The following is a 17,103-nucleotide window of genomic DNA, read 5'->3' on the forward strand; positions in this document are numbered from 1 at the left end:
CGTGACTGGAATAGTGTGGTGTAAAACCTAGACAGTGCAGAGCAGAGGCTTAGGTAAATGCATGGGCCCTGTTCCAACATTTAGGAGGCACTCTGATGAAAGAATGTAGTGACAAGTCCTATTATGATAACGACTGTTCCTGGTGATCTATCCTGCTATCCAGCACGCTAAAAGTGAAATACTCCCTAGCTCATTATCACTCACCTGAATTATTTACTGTTCTTTGACTATAGTTCTATCAGAGTGTTGGTTGCTTATAGTCTGACTAAAGCATCTGTATTATGTGCTATCCAGGGGCTCATTCCTTCTCTGAACACAAAAGATCTGCTTTCATACATTTCTCTGATTCTCACAGAAGTTCAAATGGATAAACTCTGCTGCAAAAATGACTAAAATAAAATGTTTCCAGCTATCATATTCCAAAGCAATTCTTAACGTGTAAAAAATGCATCCTAATCAAATTTGTTTCCTGAAACAATGCAGTGTCCCCATTGGCAGTCTGAAAAAAGTACAAGCCAGCTTCTAAATACATTCCGTGTGAATGGAAACATATATGTTTGTCTTCATAATGAAAAACAACCAAACCCCGTCACCCTCCAAACAATCCAAGATTAAAAAGGGAAAATTCATGTCTGGTGTAAGTCTATTGAATTTGACTCCATGTTTATCACTGTTATATTGAACGTGAAAGTAGGAATGGGCAAAACCAAGGGTGGCTTTGTTTTTTCAAGGGAGGTTCAGAGCTGGGTTCCATTTTATCTGAAGTCCCAAATCTAGAGAAAGGGGAAAGGTTCAGATGAAGACTGCTGGCTTTGGCTCATGCCTACGAGGAAGTAGACCACAAATGTTTAATTTAACCACAAGCATATAAGGAAGATGCAGCAGCTGACAGCTTTCTTTTTTAGATGTGTTGTTAATAAAGGCTGCTGATCTAGTAACTCTGAAAAAACAAACATACATTCCATTGTAATATTTTATCAACACTTACAAAATATAACTACCAACAGTGATTCTCAACATTTTCCATCCTGGGACCTTCCACTCGCCAGACCCCATTCCCATATAGCTAAATGGGAAGAGGAGGGTGGTTGTGACCTGTTTGTGATCCATCTGGGGTTGTGGCCCCCAGATTGAGAACTCCTAAACTAGCATAGCAACAAACATAAAAGGAGAGGATGAAAAACACTGTTTACAATAGAGTTTAAAAAACACTTTTCACATTGTCATAAACAGATGGTTAAGGGTTAATGTCTCTTTTACCTGTAAAGGGTTAAGAAGCTCAGTGAACCTGGCTGACACCTGACCAGAGGACCAATGGGGGGACAAGATACTTTCAAATCTTGGGGGAGGGAAGTCTGTTTGTGCTGTTTGTTTTGTTCGTTGTTCGCTCTTGGGGCTAAGAGGGACCAGACGTACACCCAGGTTTTCTCCAATCTTTCTGAATCAGTCTCTCATGTTTCAAAATAGTAAGTACTTGCCAGAAAAGGTGGATTAGTCTTATGTTTGTTTTCTTAACTTGTAAATGTGTATTTTGCTGGAAGGATTTTTACCTCTGTTTGCTGTAACTTTGAATCTTAGGCTAGGGGGTGGAAAATCCATCTAATCTATATGAATCTGAATACCCTGTAAGCATTACCATCCTGATTTTACAGAGATAAATTTTACTTTTTCTTTCTTTAATTAAAAGCTTTCTTTTAAAAAACCTGATTGATTTTTCCTTGTTTTGGAATCCAAGAGATTGAGTCTAAACTCACCAGGGATTGGTGGGGGGAAATGAGGTGAGGGGAAGGTTAATTCCTCTTTGTTTTAAGATCCAAGGAGTTTGGATCAGTGTAGCCTCTCAGGGTAACCCAGGGAGGGGAAAGTCTGGGAGGGGAAAGGAGGGGGGATGGTTTATTTCTCCTTGTTTTAAGACCCAAGGGGTTTGGGTCTTGGGTTCCCCAGGGAAGGTTTTGGGGGAACAGGAAGTGTGCCAAATGCTATATTTTGGCTGGTGGCAGCGTTATCAGATCTAAGCTAGGAATTAAGCTTAGAAGGGTCCATGCAGGTCCCCACTTTTTGGACGCTAAAGTTCAAAGTGGGGGAAAAAACCTTGACACACATTTTTGTTAAAATATTTGCTTTGAGTGACTTGTAGACATGAATCACCCTTAGCTTGCTCTGAAATCACTGTCCTGCTTCAGATGTGTTTCAGGAAGAACAGTTATTCATCAAACTCTACCTAGGCAAATTTTTTTCTTTCTTTTAACACTGGACTGTCAGATTTGGCAAGTTATTTTAAACTAGACAATACATTTTAAAGAAAACTACTTACTAAACAGACAGTAAGCTACAGGTGAGGGCTTGGCATGCACCAAAGATCTAAACTACAGACGGAGAACAAGTGTGCAAAAGAGTACTAGGGTATCATCACTCTGTGCTTTTGATAATCTACAGGGTGAGACAATAGCAAATGCAGAGATGGAAGAAAGGAAGGGCTGCTTGCAATGGAACAAGGATTAAAGTTCCAGGGGTACAGTAGTTTTAAGGTTGTCTTACAGACTGTCACAGTTTAAAATTCACATTCAAGATATGCAAAACAATACATCTGTAATCAAGGAGGAAGGTGAGCTACAATACAATGCCTGAGCACTCCTAGATAGACTAGCTTGTTGATAGAATGGACAGTTTGGTTCTGATTCACAAAGGATTTAGGCACCAGGTATGGAAATCTGCTGTGAAAGTCATACATTGGATGATCTAGTATGAGATGAGTCGTGTAAATTACAATTGGCATATCTGGGGTTTATGCCTACCACTAAAAGGAAATTTAGAGGTTGTGCTGTCTCCCTACTCCCACCAAAGGTAAAGAATGGCACTTACATTTATTCCATTCGGAGGCTAACAATCAGCTTGCTGCAACATCACTTTTTTGTAAGGTATTACCATTTCTGCACCTTGGAAAATGTAGGCAAATAAAGGCAATGCCTTGTGTTTTCACAAACAGTCAAAAGAAGAGGGCACAAGCAGACCACTCTGCAGGCACATATTTACCCAGGACTCTTTTGCTATTTACAGCATACTGAAATCATGCACCCAGTAAGCATATGCACCATGCACATCACCATGGGATCTAATTGCCCTTGGCACATGCCCTCAGCACATCTATGCATGCTCCTTTGGGAAGAAACTGTATCACATGGTCTACAGTTTATTTTTCATTAAACTACAGGAATGCATTTGTTTTTAAAGGGAGGAAATGGCTATTTTAGAAGTTTTTTTCTGTTAATTTTTAAACAATCTGGGGGGGCCTCCTACACCAGCAATTAGGCTTCCTCATGCTAGCTGATCTTTTTTAGGCCAAAAGTGAGCATACTTTAAGTGAGAAAATAACTGGGCTACAAAAGGAAGAGAAGAGCAACATGTATAAGAAACCTATGGGCTGTTTCTGACATGGCAATTTTTTTTTACTTTGCTGTAAGAGGTCAGCTAAAGAGAAAGAGCATCTTTTCACATTTCATTAATGAAACTCTCAGAAACTTGCTGTGTCCGTTTTAGTGTAGAATGGGCATGGCCTAGCTATTTTGTGCTCCCTGAAGTCCTGCCTATTGGCTTGCTGCTGCAACACAGAATAGTTATGTTTTCATTGTACTAAACACTGGAGTGCCCAGTAAACCAGCTGCCAGACAACACCATGAAAGTTTCACAGGAAATGTACACAAAGCCATACACACCCTTTGGAAGTGAATCAGACCTGTACTATAGTACAAATAAAGCAGGAATGACATCAGTCGCTGTTTAATGAAAATACATTCATGAGGAACACTTTTGTTATATGTTTCCCTTTTGTTTTTATGTATTTGGCACAAAAATCAGCCTGTAACAAATTTCAGCATAACTATGATCCATGGGATCACATGTACAGTAGAAAGTGGACTTCCTTTGTTATTCAGAGCTCCTGCTCCTACTAGGAATCCACCTTGGGAAAGATACTGACTTTATTGTTCCTGCTGATTTTTCTTTCTGCTTTACACTTGGGCTGCTTTGTCTGGATGAGCTCTTCAGGGGTATTCCCCAAGGGAGGCAGCAGTCGCTTCTTACTATTCCAATTTTCTGAAAGCCACTGTGGAGGCAACTCAAAAGGCCCAAAGCCAAACTGCATTGAATATTTGTCATTAACCAGATCTGCTTCTGTTGGCATGGCAGGGGCCACCTGAGCAGCTGAGTCAGCAATGGTGTGTTGTAGACATTTCTGAACTAACGTGTGTTCTACCTCTGAACTGGTGGTAGGGATTTCCTTCTGCTGAAAGTCACCAGAACCAATAGATTTTGTTTCATTCTCCTCATCATCCTCTGTTGGCTTGAAGATTTGCTGCTGCCCTATGTGAAACATCTCCAGAAGCTGGCTACCAGAGCGGACATTGGGCTCCAAGTTGGTATCTGTAACACTCCCAGAGCTGATAATGTTCCTCCTACTATACCTCCGGTGTAGCTGCACTATTGTCCCCACTAAGCACTTCCGTACAGATTTGTTTACAGTCAAAAAGAGCAAAGGATTGGCTAGCAGGGAGACTTTAGGCAACCAGATGGCAGTGAGGAACAAGAAGACTGAAATATCTGGTATGTTGAGTATGGTGCGGTAAATCACCAGAGTCACGTAGGGAACGCTGCAGAAAATAAAGATCATAACCATGGAGAGCAGCATAGCATGAAGCTCAGCTTCTCTCTGGGAGGCATAGGGAATAGAAATAGTGTTCTGAGGGGTTCTTAAGGCAGCTATGATGACTTTTTTCTTTTGGCTGGCACTCAGTGCTCTGCGGATAAGAATCATAAAAAAAAACACCACAGCCACTGGTACAATAACAGTGGTGATGTTATAAATAATGACATACACCAAGTGACCTAGGGAGTAGCTCCAGGATCCTGTGCAGGTGGACATGGCGTAAATATCAGAAACATTGGTCACAGCAAATACAGGAATGCTGGCCACCACGGCATGGGCCCAGATGTAGATAACCAGGTCTCGAGACTTCGCATCAGATATCTTTCTTTCCAATGGGTATAAAACTGAGTAGTACCTGCCAAAAAACAAGGACAGTTTAAAGAGATGTGAATATATGTATTGATTGTTTGGGATCATACAGTTAGAGAATCATAGGACTGGAAGGGACCTTGAGAGATCATCTAGTCCAGTTGCCTGACCATTTTTTCTCATGTCTTGCTTACAACACTCCTGCTAATACATCCCAGAATGGTGTTCTGTTTTTTCGCAACAGCGTTACACTGTTGACTCAGATTTAGCCTGTGGTCCACTATGACCCCAGATCCTTTGCCACAGTACCCCTTCCTAGGCAGTCATTTCCCATATTGTATGTGTGCAACTGATTGTTCCGTCCTAAGTGGAGTACTTTGCATTTGTCCTTACTGAATTTCATCCTATTTACTTCAGACCATTTCTCCAGTTTGTCCAGATCATTTTGAATTTTAATCCTATCCTCCAAAGCACTTGCAATCCCTCCCATCTTGGTATCATCTGCAAACTTTATAAGTGTACTCCAGTTTATAAGCCAGTCTCCTGCCTTGAAGGAAGGAGATGAGGATAGTGTTTTGGTAGCTATCTGAGTGTGATGTGGGTTGCTAAATGACTACCAATTCTGCTTTCTCTTAAACAAGAGTCTGGCTTTTCGGATCTGGCTCTAGAACAGAACTGAAGATCCACACCTAGGAAGCACATGATCAGTGATAAAGCAATAGCTATCCCTACCATACATGGGATTATATTACATTTTTGTTTGGATTTATGTTCATTAAAAATAACTTATACTTATACTTATTTATGTTCATTAAAAATAACTTATAGTCTTAAAACTTCCAAGTGGCTCTCTCATAATTTTCTTACCTCCATGCACATTGCACTGGTCATATTCAGAAAAAAAGAATAATGACTGAGGCACATTTATGTTCACTCAAAAGGCCACAGTCTCAGTGTTAATCTGAAGGATGTCCTATGATGGATTACCTCTCACAGTACTTAGCACCAAAAAACCCCCCCAAAAACAAAGTGTCAGAGGTCACAAACAGGGACAAAATAATCCCACCATTTGTATGTAGGGCAATAAGAAATGTGGATAGATTTTGCCAGAACAGTAGGCTAATGCACCATCAATGTCTTCATCCTAAATATCTTCTGATGTGTTTCTAAACAAAATGAAATTGTAAGATATACCTGGCTGATATGATTGGAGAATGGTTGCGGTATTTGGTGTCATGTGGCATGCAAGTCAGTGAAGTGAGAGGCCTGTCACATACATGTTTTTGGCTGTGGTAAGTCACCTACCCTGTGTAAGCAAGCATGATGTCTATAAGCGCTGTAAAATTCAGACGTCTTAGCTTTACTCTTCGAGAGAGCACTAAAATAAATTGGATATAATTCTACTTGGCATGTGCATGAAAACAGGTACAAGAATTTTTAAAAACATTTTGCTTTGTAGTATGGTTGGTGCTTAACTACAAGGCCTCTGTCAGTACAGTATGATTTCTGCATCTAGGTGCAATGTATGTAGCACTGCATGTGTTCCTCTACTGTAGAAAATAGTGTGGATTTGATTTTCAAAAGTTGTAGTGCCCAAGGCCATCAGTAAATGGATAATTATACACATACCTAGCAATTTGCACAGGGCCGGCTCCAGGGGTTTGGCTGCCCTAAGCAGCCAAAAAAAAAAAAAAAGCCACGATGGCGATCTGCGGCAATTCAGTGGGAGGTCCTTTGCTCCGAGTGGGAGTGAGAGACCCTCCACCGAATTGCCGCCGAATACATGAAAGTGACGCCCCTTTCCGGAGTTGCCGCCCCAAGCACCTGCTTGATAAGCTGGTGCCTGGAGCCGGCCCTGAATTTGCATATGCATCTGTGGTAACTGAACAAATTACATGCTCAAATTCATATTCTTGTTTGCTTGCAGATGTGGATGTTTGAGCTTTTAAAAATCAGGATCCGCTCATGTATTTGTGATGTTATTGTCCTTTAGGTGGCTTATTTCTAATCATAGGGATTCTCCTTATCAAGTGGTAGGAGCTTGTGCTTTTTGATGCTGAAGGTCATGAATATTATCACTGAGGCCCACATAGTATGCAGTTTCACTGGTGACCATGGTTCTGTTGTTTATATGGTCGCAGATAGCTGTATAGTGTTTATTGTTTGAGATAGTTATGCTTCAATATGAATCTTGAGTATTTCTCATCCCAATAAATGCCATGCAAAGCCCCCATATACTCTTCCTTGAAGAAGTCAGAGATGAACAATAGCTTCATTTAAGCCCCAGCCAATTAATAAATATAAAAATTCATATCAGACTTCAAAGGCATCTCATGATACCACAGATATGCCTTTGGCTTTTACTGCTAGAGATGCTATTAGAAGCTGAAATTGCTGATAGCAGATCAACCTTGAATAGAAGCCCCCCTCCATAGAGATTAGTTTAACTGGATACAACAGTTTTGTATACAGAGTAGTCATTGTAAAGTGTCCATACAGTATCTCACCAGGGCACAAGTAACTAATGAAGCCTAGGAAATTACAAAACATGAGGTTTTAATAATCAGCCCCACTTAGCCCCTTTTGTTTAAAGAGAAAAGTACAATTCTGTTTCAGTCTCTCTTCAAACCAGAACAAACCAAGAGTCCAGGAACTGGGTTTAGCTAACACCATCCTTAAGCTGTGAACAGTAAAGAGGAAATGTGTCTAGTCAGATAGAGCTGTTCAAAACACCGCCAGTTTGGTTCATAGGGCTTCCTGTAAACTTCGTCTTTTATTAGTTTGGATGAGTTCCCATCCTGAGTTTCCTTTTGAGCTTAGAGTTTAAACAACATCAAAAACTCAAAGGAAAACTCAATTGAGTTTCTAGTGATTTCCAAAAGACAACAGAGAGAGTCCTGTGGCACCTTTAAGGCTAACAGATATATTGGAGCATAAGCTTTTGTGGGAGAATACCCACTTCGTCACATGCATTTGACGAAGTGGGTATTCACCCACGAAAGCTTATGCTCCAATACATCTGTTAGTCTTAAAGGTGCCACAGGACTCTGTTGCTTTTTACAGATCCAGACTAACACGGCTACTCCTCTGATACTAGTGATTTCCACTCCACCATTAATTAGTCCAAGTGCTCTTGAAACTTGGCCAGTTTTGCTCAAACAAGGTGCAAACTTTGTAATGAAAGCCAAAGTAGCAAATTATAATTACAAAGCTAAATCCTTCAAAACAGGGGTGTATATAATGGAACAATATGCATATAAATTATGCACCCAAGCCTGCCAACCCTTTGTGAGTGACTGTCTCTATCTCCTACTAAAAAATCAATGAGAGCTCTGTTTGCAGAACCCCTGCAGGATTGATCCCTATGTTTACTTGTACATATTATCCTGATGCTCACTAGTGCTGTAGCAGTTATGGGCCAATCACTTTTCCCCATTTGAAAATTCTGTTCGTGCATTTAGTTTGCATTGCGTGAAATACAATTCTCCCTCTTGATCATGCCTGAAATGTCAGGATTAGTAGATCCTCAGCCCCTAAGGGATAATTCTCTTTTCTCCCCAGTCAGGCACCATATAGGGAAGGAAGAGTCAAATCATAAAAACCAGTAAATACAGAAATTAGAATGAAAGTTAAAGAGGCACTTCCAGGCATAGCTGTAGTTTCTAATATTTTGCCCAATATTAATGGAAAGGTATTGAACGAAATTCATACCTGGTTTAACCCTGCTGAAGTCAATAGATGATTCGGTTCCTTACAGAAGTGACTCAAGTTAACTACACAGCTATCAGATTAGCACAAACAGCACTGGTATGATATACAACGTAGGGATCATTACTTGCAAGTAACATACAACTTTGATGTGAGGTAACAATTTAGTTGGCATTAATTATGCAATTTACTTGTATCACACTGATTTTTACAAGACAGTTTGCTTTCCTTTGGCAGCTGTAACATCCATTTATCTTATGTCTTGTGACCAACCTGCCCAATATTAATCTTACACACTGCATATTTCTGTTTTGGTCCAGCACCCTGTTGGACTCAGGTATGTGCAAGGAGACAGCCACCCACTCAGGGGACACTAAGACCCTCAGGCTGCCCCTCTCTGCCCACGGTGTGGCCTGGCAGAAGGCTGCCAAGAGGAGCCAACCAGAGTCTCCAGTCAGTACGGGAAGAAGCAGCCAAAGCAAGGACTGTTAGTGCTTTGGAGAATTTTCTCTAGTGTTGACTGTATTTTCTCTGCCCTGTGCTGATTGGCTGTTTGCTCCCACCCTCCCACTCCCTCACAGTCTCTTCACCTCAGCTTCACTCCAGACCTGCCCCTCTTACCTGCCCTGTCCCCCTTACTCTCTCGCCTTCATGGCCCCTCTCTCTTCTGTTTTCTTTCCATTTACTTTATCCTCTTCATCTATAGCTACCTAAAGAGAGTGAGAAAACTGTGGAAATAACATGGTGTTTGCTGCCATCACACCATTCATTCTGCTTGTGCGTTATACCCCGTTCCCCACCCTAGGTCTGTCTGGTCTATTTATATTGTAGGCTCCTTGAGGCAGGGACCATCTTTTTGGTTTATGTTTATACAATGCCTAGTACAATGGGTCCTGGTCCATGACTGGGGCTCCTATGTACTATGGTGATACAAATAGTGATTTTGTATTAGTCTGGAACCAAAAATGTGTATTTTGCTCACAGAACCACTCATGTGAAACTGTACTTTTCCCTGTTAATAGAGATCTGCCTCAAAATGGGTGGGATCAGAAAGTATTAATCACATAATGAGTGAGTTAATGGATAAGTATCCAAGAAGTTTGTTCAGCCCAAAGATTTATTACTAAGAAGGATTAATGACAGGAGGAATAGGAGGCTAGAAGCATCTTTGAAGATACATCTGCATATCAAAATCCCTTTGTGAAGTCCATAGATATCAGGATAAACTGAAATGAAACTGTTCCACACAACAGAGATTAATCTTTAATCCATATTTGTGCGCAAGGAAATTGAACTTTGGGGACACAAAGCTGGAGTGGAGGCAGTTGATATATTGGCACAAGGCACCATTAAACAATATTTAACATTCAGATGTGTGTAATTAAGCGGGGAAGGAAATAAAGAAAATCAAGGACAGGATGTTAGTAAATTTGATTTCTTACCTGTCCAAAGCAATGGCAGGAAAACTAAGGATGGTCACTGAGCAGAAGACTTTATGCAAAAACTTGACAATTTTACAGAAGAGCATGGTGTAGATCCACCAACAGCAGTGTGGACTGGCACTAAGGACAATATCAAAAGGCACACAGACTAGACTGGCACAGATCCCAGAGCAGGCCAAGTTCTTAATGAAGCAGTTTGTTACTGATTTAAATACTGATGTTCTGCAGGTCGACCACAGCACCATGAAGTTTCCTGGAAAAAGGGGGGAGAAAAAGACAAAATACAAATCTATACTTTTGACTGATTTGAATGTTTCAAAGTACTTCAATAAAAGCACTTGTTTAGAATTAGCTATATATCTTTGGCTCTGTTTAATATTTGTATTGTGTAAGCAGATCAAGAGCACATATGTATGTGCATGCAAAATTGGATACAAAGAGTTCAGTTTCCAAACATAAGTAGGATGCTCCAACCATATACTTAGATGCTTATACTGACACATAGGTGTTTCAAATGGACAGTTTGTTCTGAGTATCCAAATATGGAAATCTATTAAGGTACTACCATTTCAAAAAATTGGCACACAGTATTTTTAAAGATGGATATACAGAGTAAGAAAACAAAGATTCCAGGTAAAGCTGATTTTACACTACTAGTCTGGGTGTGAAAATGGGTCAGTAGCCTGCTTTATTTACTACCTCTGGAGACCTTGGTACAAGCTTATATTCGTGCATTGAGGCCTGTACTAGGTGACAAATGAAAGATTTATCTTCACTTACTTTTCAATTTATGGGATTCCATATAGACAATAATGTCTAATTATACCAACACAAGATGGAATCAACCAAGTTTTTCCAATATTCAAGATATATATAGTTTACAGTTTGAAGAGAAATGTGGGATGAGGGAGCGGGGAGGAAAAGAAAGAGGAAAGGCAGAAATCAACATTAGTTCAGATACTATTTATCACTGATCACACTCTACTCCTGACACAAAAAGTCTGAAATCAAAGACTCAGTTCTTCCTGAACAACCTTGACAGTAATTAATAATACATAATGTTATGGCAGGTGTCACCTAGTGGTGCTTTTATACATAGTCTTTCAAGTTCTTTTTCTTTAGTGCGCAACATAATGTTCAGTCTTGGGAAGACATGCTGTGCTATTGTTAGTATTTCTTAGGCAAGGTTCTCTGTAGGAGGTAGCTTCTGAAGAGAGGGAGTTTTGTGAGCAGCAGAAAAGTTTGCTATCTGCCTTTGGCTTTGATAAAATAAATTCTTGAGGCAGTAACTCGTGTTGCTGCTGGGCTGAGATTCCTGGAAAAAGGGACTGACTGCCCTGCATGCTGTCTGACCACCTTTGTTCTAGAACTGGTGTATGGATACACATAAAACAAGTTGCACTTAGCATATACTCAAAATTCTATGTCACTGATATCTTCTCCACTGGGAAGCTGACCTGCAAGGCTCCAGATATTTGTTACTTCTCAGCAGAAGCATGACATTGGTGTCAGAAAAGGACACTGATGTCAGAAGAAGGGACAACACCAGCATGCCATTTTTGGGGATAATTGTAGACCCTAAAATCCCAGCATGTTTCCCCTACTTTTAAACAGAACCAGTAACAGAACACATATATCCAGTGACAAGACATATACCAACTACAACTAGAGGGCTGCATTTGCCGGCCTTTCAAAAGTGGCTCAGAAATATCACTCACAAACCTTATCACCTAACACACAGAAAGACTTCTGTGCTACAAACAGAAGGCCAGAGAAATATCATTGCCCCTGCTGAAGGCACAACCGATCCAGATGGGTAGTTGGTTTCACAAGAAGTTGTTAAAGGACCACAGCTGTCATTGTACAGAGAAGGACTCCTTACTCGTGACATTAAAATCTCACAGCAGCAGTACAATGGGAAAGGACGCAATCTGCCTTTGCGGCATGTAGTGCTGGGTCCCTCCTGCTGCACACCAAAATATCAAAAACTCAGATACAAGACTGAGCACAAACAGATTACAAGAGAGAGATTTGTACAGAAAAGAGAACATTCCCTAATAGGAAAAACACAACCAGAGATCACAACTAGTGTTAACAGACAGATAGAAATGCCATTGATTTGAGTGTAGGTCCTTGCTTCATCCTGCCAACTAGCTTTTTAGAAACTAGCCAGTATCTTTACTGTATCATTTCAGAAAAGTGTGCAGTATAACTTCTGAAATATTCCCAATTAACGTGCTGTATAGGATTATAGTAAATAAATATAACTCTTATACCATACAATTGATATAAAATTGAATCATCTCTTATTACCCAAATTCCTATTTGGTAGCTGACAAAATATTTAGCTAAGTATTTACTATTTGATGTGTTTAAAAATGGAATCATCATCTAGTTTTGGAAGGTGCCTTGGGCATGATAAAATATTCACCAAGCAGCATTCAATCAGCTGTGTTTAAAGCTTCCTAAAGCACTAGTAGGTACAGTAGTCAGTCAATCATATCACTTGCTCAGCAAAGTATTCCTGGTTATTCCTGTCCTCCAGTTATTAAAGGAGGACACTTCAGACAGTAACAACATACTATTAAGATGCCCTGGAGCAGGGGAGAAGCTGATAGCTTTGTTTGTAAATTGAACCCATTTACCTATTTTTAATTTCTTTAGTAGCTCTTCACAGTAAATCACTAAATCACTGCAAGATTCACCTCTGTTAGAATGAATACAAATAAAGAAGTTGAGAAAGAAAAGCAACTAGCGGGAATTTTTATGGTTCAGACACTGCTAGAGAAGTGTTGAGCCATGCTTCATATTCCTATGGCATAAAGTCTAATGAAGTAGGACAGTCTGATTCTAGAGAGACAGCCCTGGAGTCAGTTTTATAAACCATGAGCTGTCCTATGATTTCTTCCATTGGGAGGTATAGAGGAAATGAAAATAGGACAAGTCCTGACCAAACCTGGCTGATGAGTGGGAGGAGTAGAGTCCGCAAGGCATTGTTCCTCTCTCTCTCTCTAAAATGGAGGAATCCTTTACCTATACATGATGCAACTGGACCCCCACATGTTTGGTGGGTCATGGCAAACATAGCTTGGGGACAGAGCTGAGTGCAAGCACTCAAAAGGATATTATACCACCAAAACCAATGGTTTTTCAATGGAAAATTAATCAGGCACTAATGCTACTCAGAGAAGCATTAACTTTATTTGTACTTGCAGCCATGGCTACCTAGCTCCGAGGCAAGCCAGGCTACCAGAGGAGAATAGGACATTGGACATTATGCATGGAGTAGCAAGCTCTCCATGCCGAGTCCTTGAAATCAGCAGATTTTCCACCATATGCCACAAAGCCTTCGCCTCAGAGAAAATAAGGCACTGAAAACTACACGCAGGAGTTATAGTATGGCGATGATCAAAGCCTACACAGTGCACTGCAGAGTTTTCCATATCAGTTTTGCTCACCCATCATCCATTTATTTTCATGGCAGAGGATGACAGTGTTCTAGGTGACTGAGTTATTTAACTAGCATTACAGCAGTCTGTGCTCTGAGTCTTTTCCATACTCGTATAGCCGCAGTTGTCCCTTTTCTGTCCACGTTCCTCTGTCATTAGCTGTTGGAATTTGTGAAAGATCCCAGACTACTATCGTATTCTGTCTGGTTTATAGCTCCATGTTTCAGGTCATCAAGCTGAAAATACTGTAAACATTTTCTATCGAAGGTTATTTTCCTAGGTGCTTTGACCTAGGAAAACTAGATAACTCCTCTAGAGCCAGGTCACCTTGGGCTCACATTTCATAAACTACATCAAACTGTGTTAGTCAGTTCTTGGATGGGAGACTTCCATAGGAAGCAGTGCTGGTGATTCAATAGATGGCACTGACCCCTCAGTACTAAACTAATGCATCTCTTATGGCAACCTTGATATAACAAGTCACTTACTGTTATTTAAGATTTCAAACATGTTAGAGGAAAGGACAAAGCTGCATGTTAATTAAAAAGGAGAAATATAAATTCTTGTTTGATAGTAGTTGTTAATGGGCAAATATCTACAATAAAACAACCACTACAACTGGCATTAGTTGGCAACCTTGCTGGCATTCTGTGTGACTTTCAATGACAGGTAGATGCCTAACTCCCGTTCGGGCCTTTGGAAATGTTTCCCAGCAACAATGAGGAAAGGTAATGGTCATCATTGGCCTCTGCAGGCTCCACTGAGAAATAGATCCTTTAAATTTAGAAAAAAAATTAAGTATATAGTCTGCCAAACTAATTTAAATACAGTTAGTTTATCCACTTGTATTACTATAAATTTTAATACACAATAAATATCTTTATGCACTATATATTCATTCTGATGTATTTGTATGTAATAAATGGTTGCCTTAGGTAACCCCAACTTTTTTTTGTTCTGAAATTTTAGGGAGGCCAACGTAAGCAGAGTTACAATAATGAAAATACACGGAGACGTAGAATCAGAAAAAAAAAAGTTACTACAAGAATGGGTTAATACATCACGCTGAAAAATATTCTGCTAAGTCGACAAACTCTGGCAAACATGTGTATAGTGTTCATGGAATCTATGGGTAGCAAAATTCTCAAAACTTTTATTATTATCAATAAAGTTGCATTCTGATTAAAAGTGGTGAAACAGGTAGAAACATATTAAACTCCGTTGTCAGCAAACCTTTTTGTACACCAAGCTCCACCATTCTTACATGTCTTTGCTAGACTCGATGTGTTGATCCAGGAATTAAAATTAAACTGAGATAATTTTGTAACAACATCTCTTAATAATAACTCTAATAATATGTAAAACCTCGAATAATATCTTTAACAACCAGCAAGATGATCATAATAGAAACCAGAGATAGTCATCTAAAAGAAATATCTTTTCCACTAAGTCAGAATAAAGTTTTTATTTGCTGTGGATTTACTCATGAAACCTTAGCTAACATACCCTGATGTATCTAGTCTTCACCTGGATATCAAATTACACTTTGTGATCATTAGCTAGATCAGGATTGAAGCAAAACTCCCAATACAAAGCCCACACACTTCAAATCTATCTTCTTTTTCTTACTTCTTACTTTCATGAACTCTCACGTCCCACGTAGAGTAGAATTCACTGGATGTAAGTATCTTTACAACAGTAACAAAAACATCAAAGTTGGTAATAGAACTGATTGAGAAATGGGTTCCCCCATCTTCATGGACAATTTCATTGAAAACAATGTTTTAAACACTGATACCTCCTCTTAAAAACCAACAATTTTTAATTTTCAGTAACAACCGAAACAAAATATTTTTTTAATTTTCTGATTTTTTTCCCTAATCAAAGTAAAAGTCATATAGACTGACAGTATGCATCCTCTTTGCATATGGGAAATATAAAACAAAGTTTCTAAATTCCCTAACCAATGAATTTTATAATGAGTAGGATTTCTAGGTACTATCGTAATACAAATAAATAATAGTAATTCTTGCTTGCTTACGTTAATATCATTACCACACTTCTGTTAAATCTATGGCCAATTAATTTTGATTTCACTTTTTTTCAACTCTTGTTTTTTCACTTCTTAATTCTGATGTGTGCGCAGGTAGATCTTTTACATCTGAGATAAAACGTCTGCTGCAGGAGTAACTAATGTAAAACAGAGTGGCTGCTGCACACTGGAATTATTACTTCAGGACCAGCAATTAAGAGAACCATCCACTCTACCTGACCTATGCCACACTTCTTTCTTTCTTATGCACCAACAGGGGATGTAGAGGGGTATTTTAAAACCTTGTGGCAAATAACACAGGATGGAGACTTATGTTTACATTTAAGTCAACAGAAAACCTCCCTTTAATTTCAGTGTAGCCAGAATTTCACCTCTGTGATATTTCACTGCGCACCTGAGGTGATACACAACTCCCTATCTACATGCCACATGGGCTGTTACAAGATTGCTTTCCCAAACAGTCTAGATTAAAATCTGGGTTGTTTCCCTGTTTTGTTTTTTAATTTCTTCTGCTAAAACTATTAGGTAATCCTTTTGGGATGCCGCACAGTGCTATACCATGGGGATCAGCAAATGCTCCCGTACAGAAAAAAATACATCTGCTCTAGAACAGTGTGCACCAGTGTGGGTGAACTTAATTGTTTCCAATATGTTTCAAGTTGTGTGTTGTATCTTTGGGGGCAGCAGTTTAGGAAGAAATCACTTGAGACACAGAGAGCTGTAGACCTTAAAAAGCAGACATTTATTGCCACACTCAACTAACCAACAACCAGCCAAAACTGGCTGGGCTATCCCCTAATAATCTAACTCAGCTGCCATAGCAACAACAAGATTCTATTACTACGACAACCAAATACACAACATATTCCTACCCCCTTAATGAGAACATCCCCTAAATAAAATAAACACTATACTAGAGAAGGAGAATAGACTGCCTCCATTCCTGGCTAAAACTCGGGGATAATTTTGCCCCGTAACCATGGGCTTGCCCAAGCTAAAGATCCAGCCATTGAGGAGGCCTTCTGTCTCTAGGTGGATTACAGCAAACTTTTGGTGTTGGTGCACCCAAAAGCATGTTGGGTGCAGGCCTGACAATGGGCTCAGGGTTCGTAGTGCAAACTGGTGAGGATGTGGTATCAGCTTGTTCAGGGGGATGTATCTCTGACGCAGGCAGTAATGGAGGGGGAAAGTCAGGAACAAGTGACTCTTGATTTGGTGTCTTGCCATTTGCCTTCATAAAATTTTCAAATTCCTGAGAGACGAACTGCGGTCTGTTGTCACTCAGAAGTTGTTCTGGCAGACCAAAATGACTAAAGAGTCCCATAGCTTTTGGATAGTACTCTCTGCAGTAGTGGACTGCATTATAGACACTTCTAGCCATTTAGAATGGGCATCTACCACCACCAAGAAGAGGCTTCCTTTTGGTGGGCCAGCGAAGTC

General features: G+C 39.8%; 1 protein-coding gene across 1 annotated transcript in view; it reads right to left on the reverse strand.

Moving 5' to 3' along the window:
• Positions 1-2,050: 2,050 nt before the first annotated feature.
• Positions 2,051-17,103, reverse strand: part of GPR176 (G protein-coupled receptor 176) — a 66,046-nt gene continuing 50,993 nt past the window's right edge. The window contains exons 2-3 of the mRNA XM_030562587.1: positions 10,162-10,414; positions 2,051-5,057 (exon numbers count right to left, since the gene is read on the reverse strand). Coding sequence (XP_030418447.1) covers positions 3,947-5,057; positions 10,162-10,414 — 1,364 coding nt within the window. The 3' untranslated portion in view covers positions 2,051-3,946. The remainder of the gene's footprint in view (positions 5,058-10,161; positions 10,415-17,103) is intronic.

The sequence above is a fragment of the Gopherus evgoodei genome, chromosome 4 (assembly GCF_007399415.2).
Source record: "Gopherus evgoodei ecotype Sinaloan lineage chromosome 4, rGopEvg1_v1.p, whole genome shotgun sequence".
Lineage (NCBI taxonomy): Eukaryota > Metazoa > Chordata > Testudines > Testudinidae > Gopherus > Gopherus evgoodei.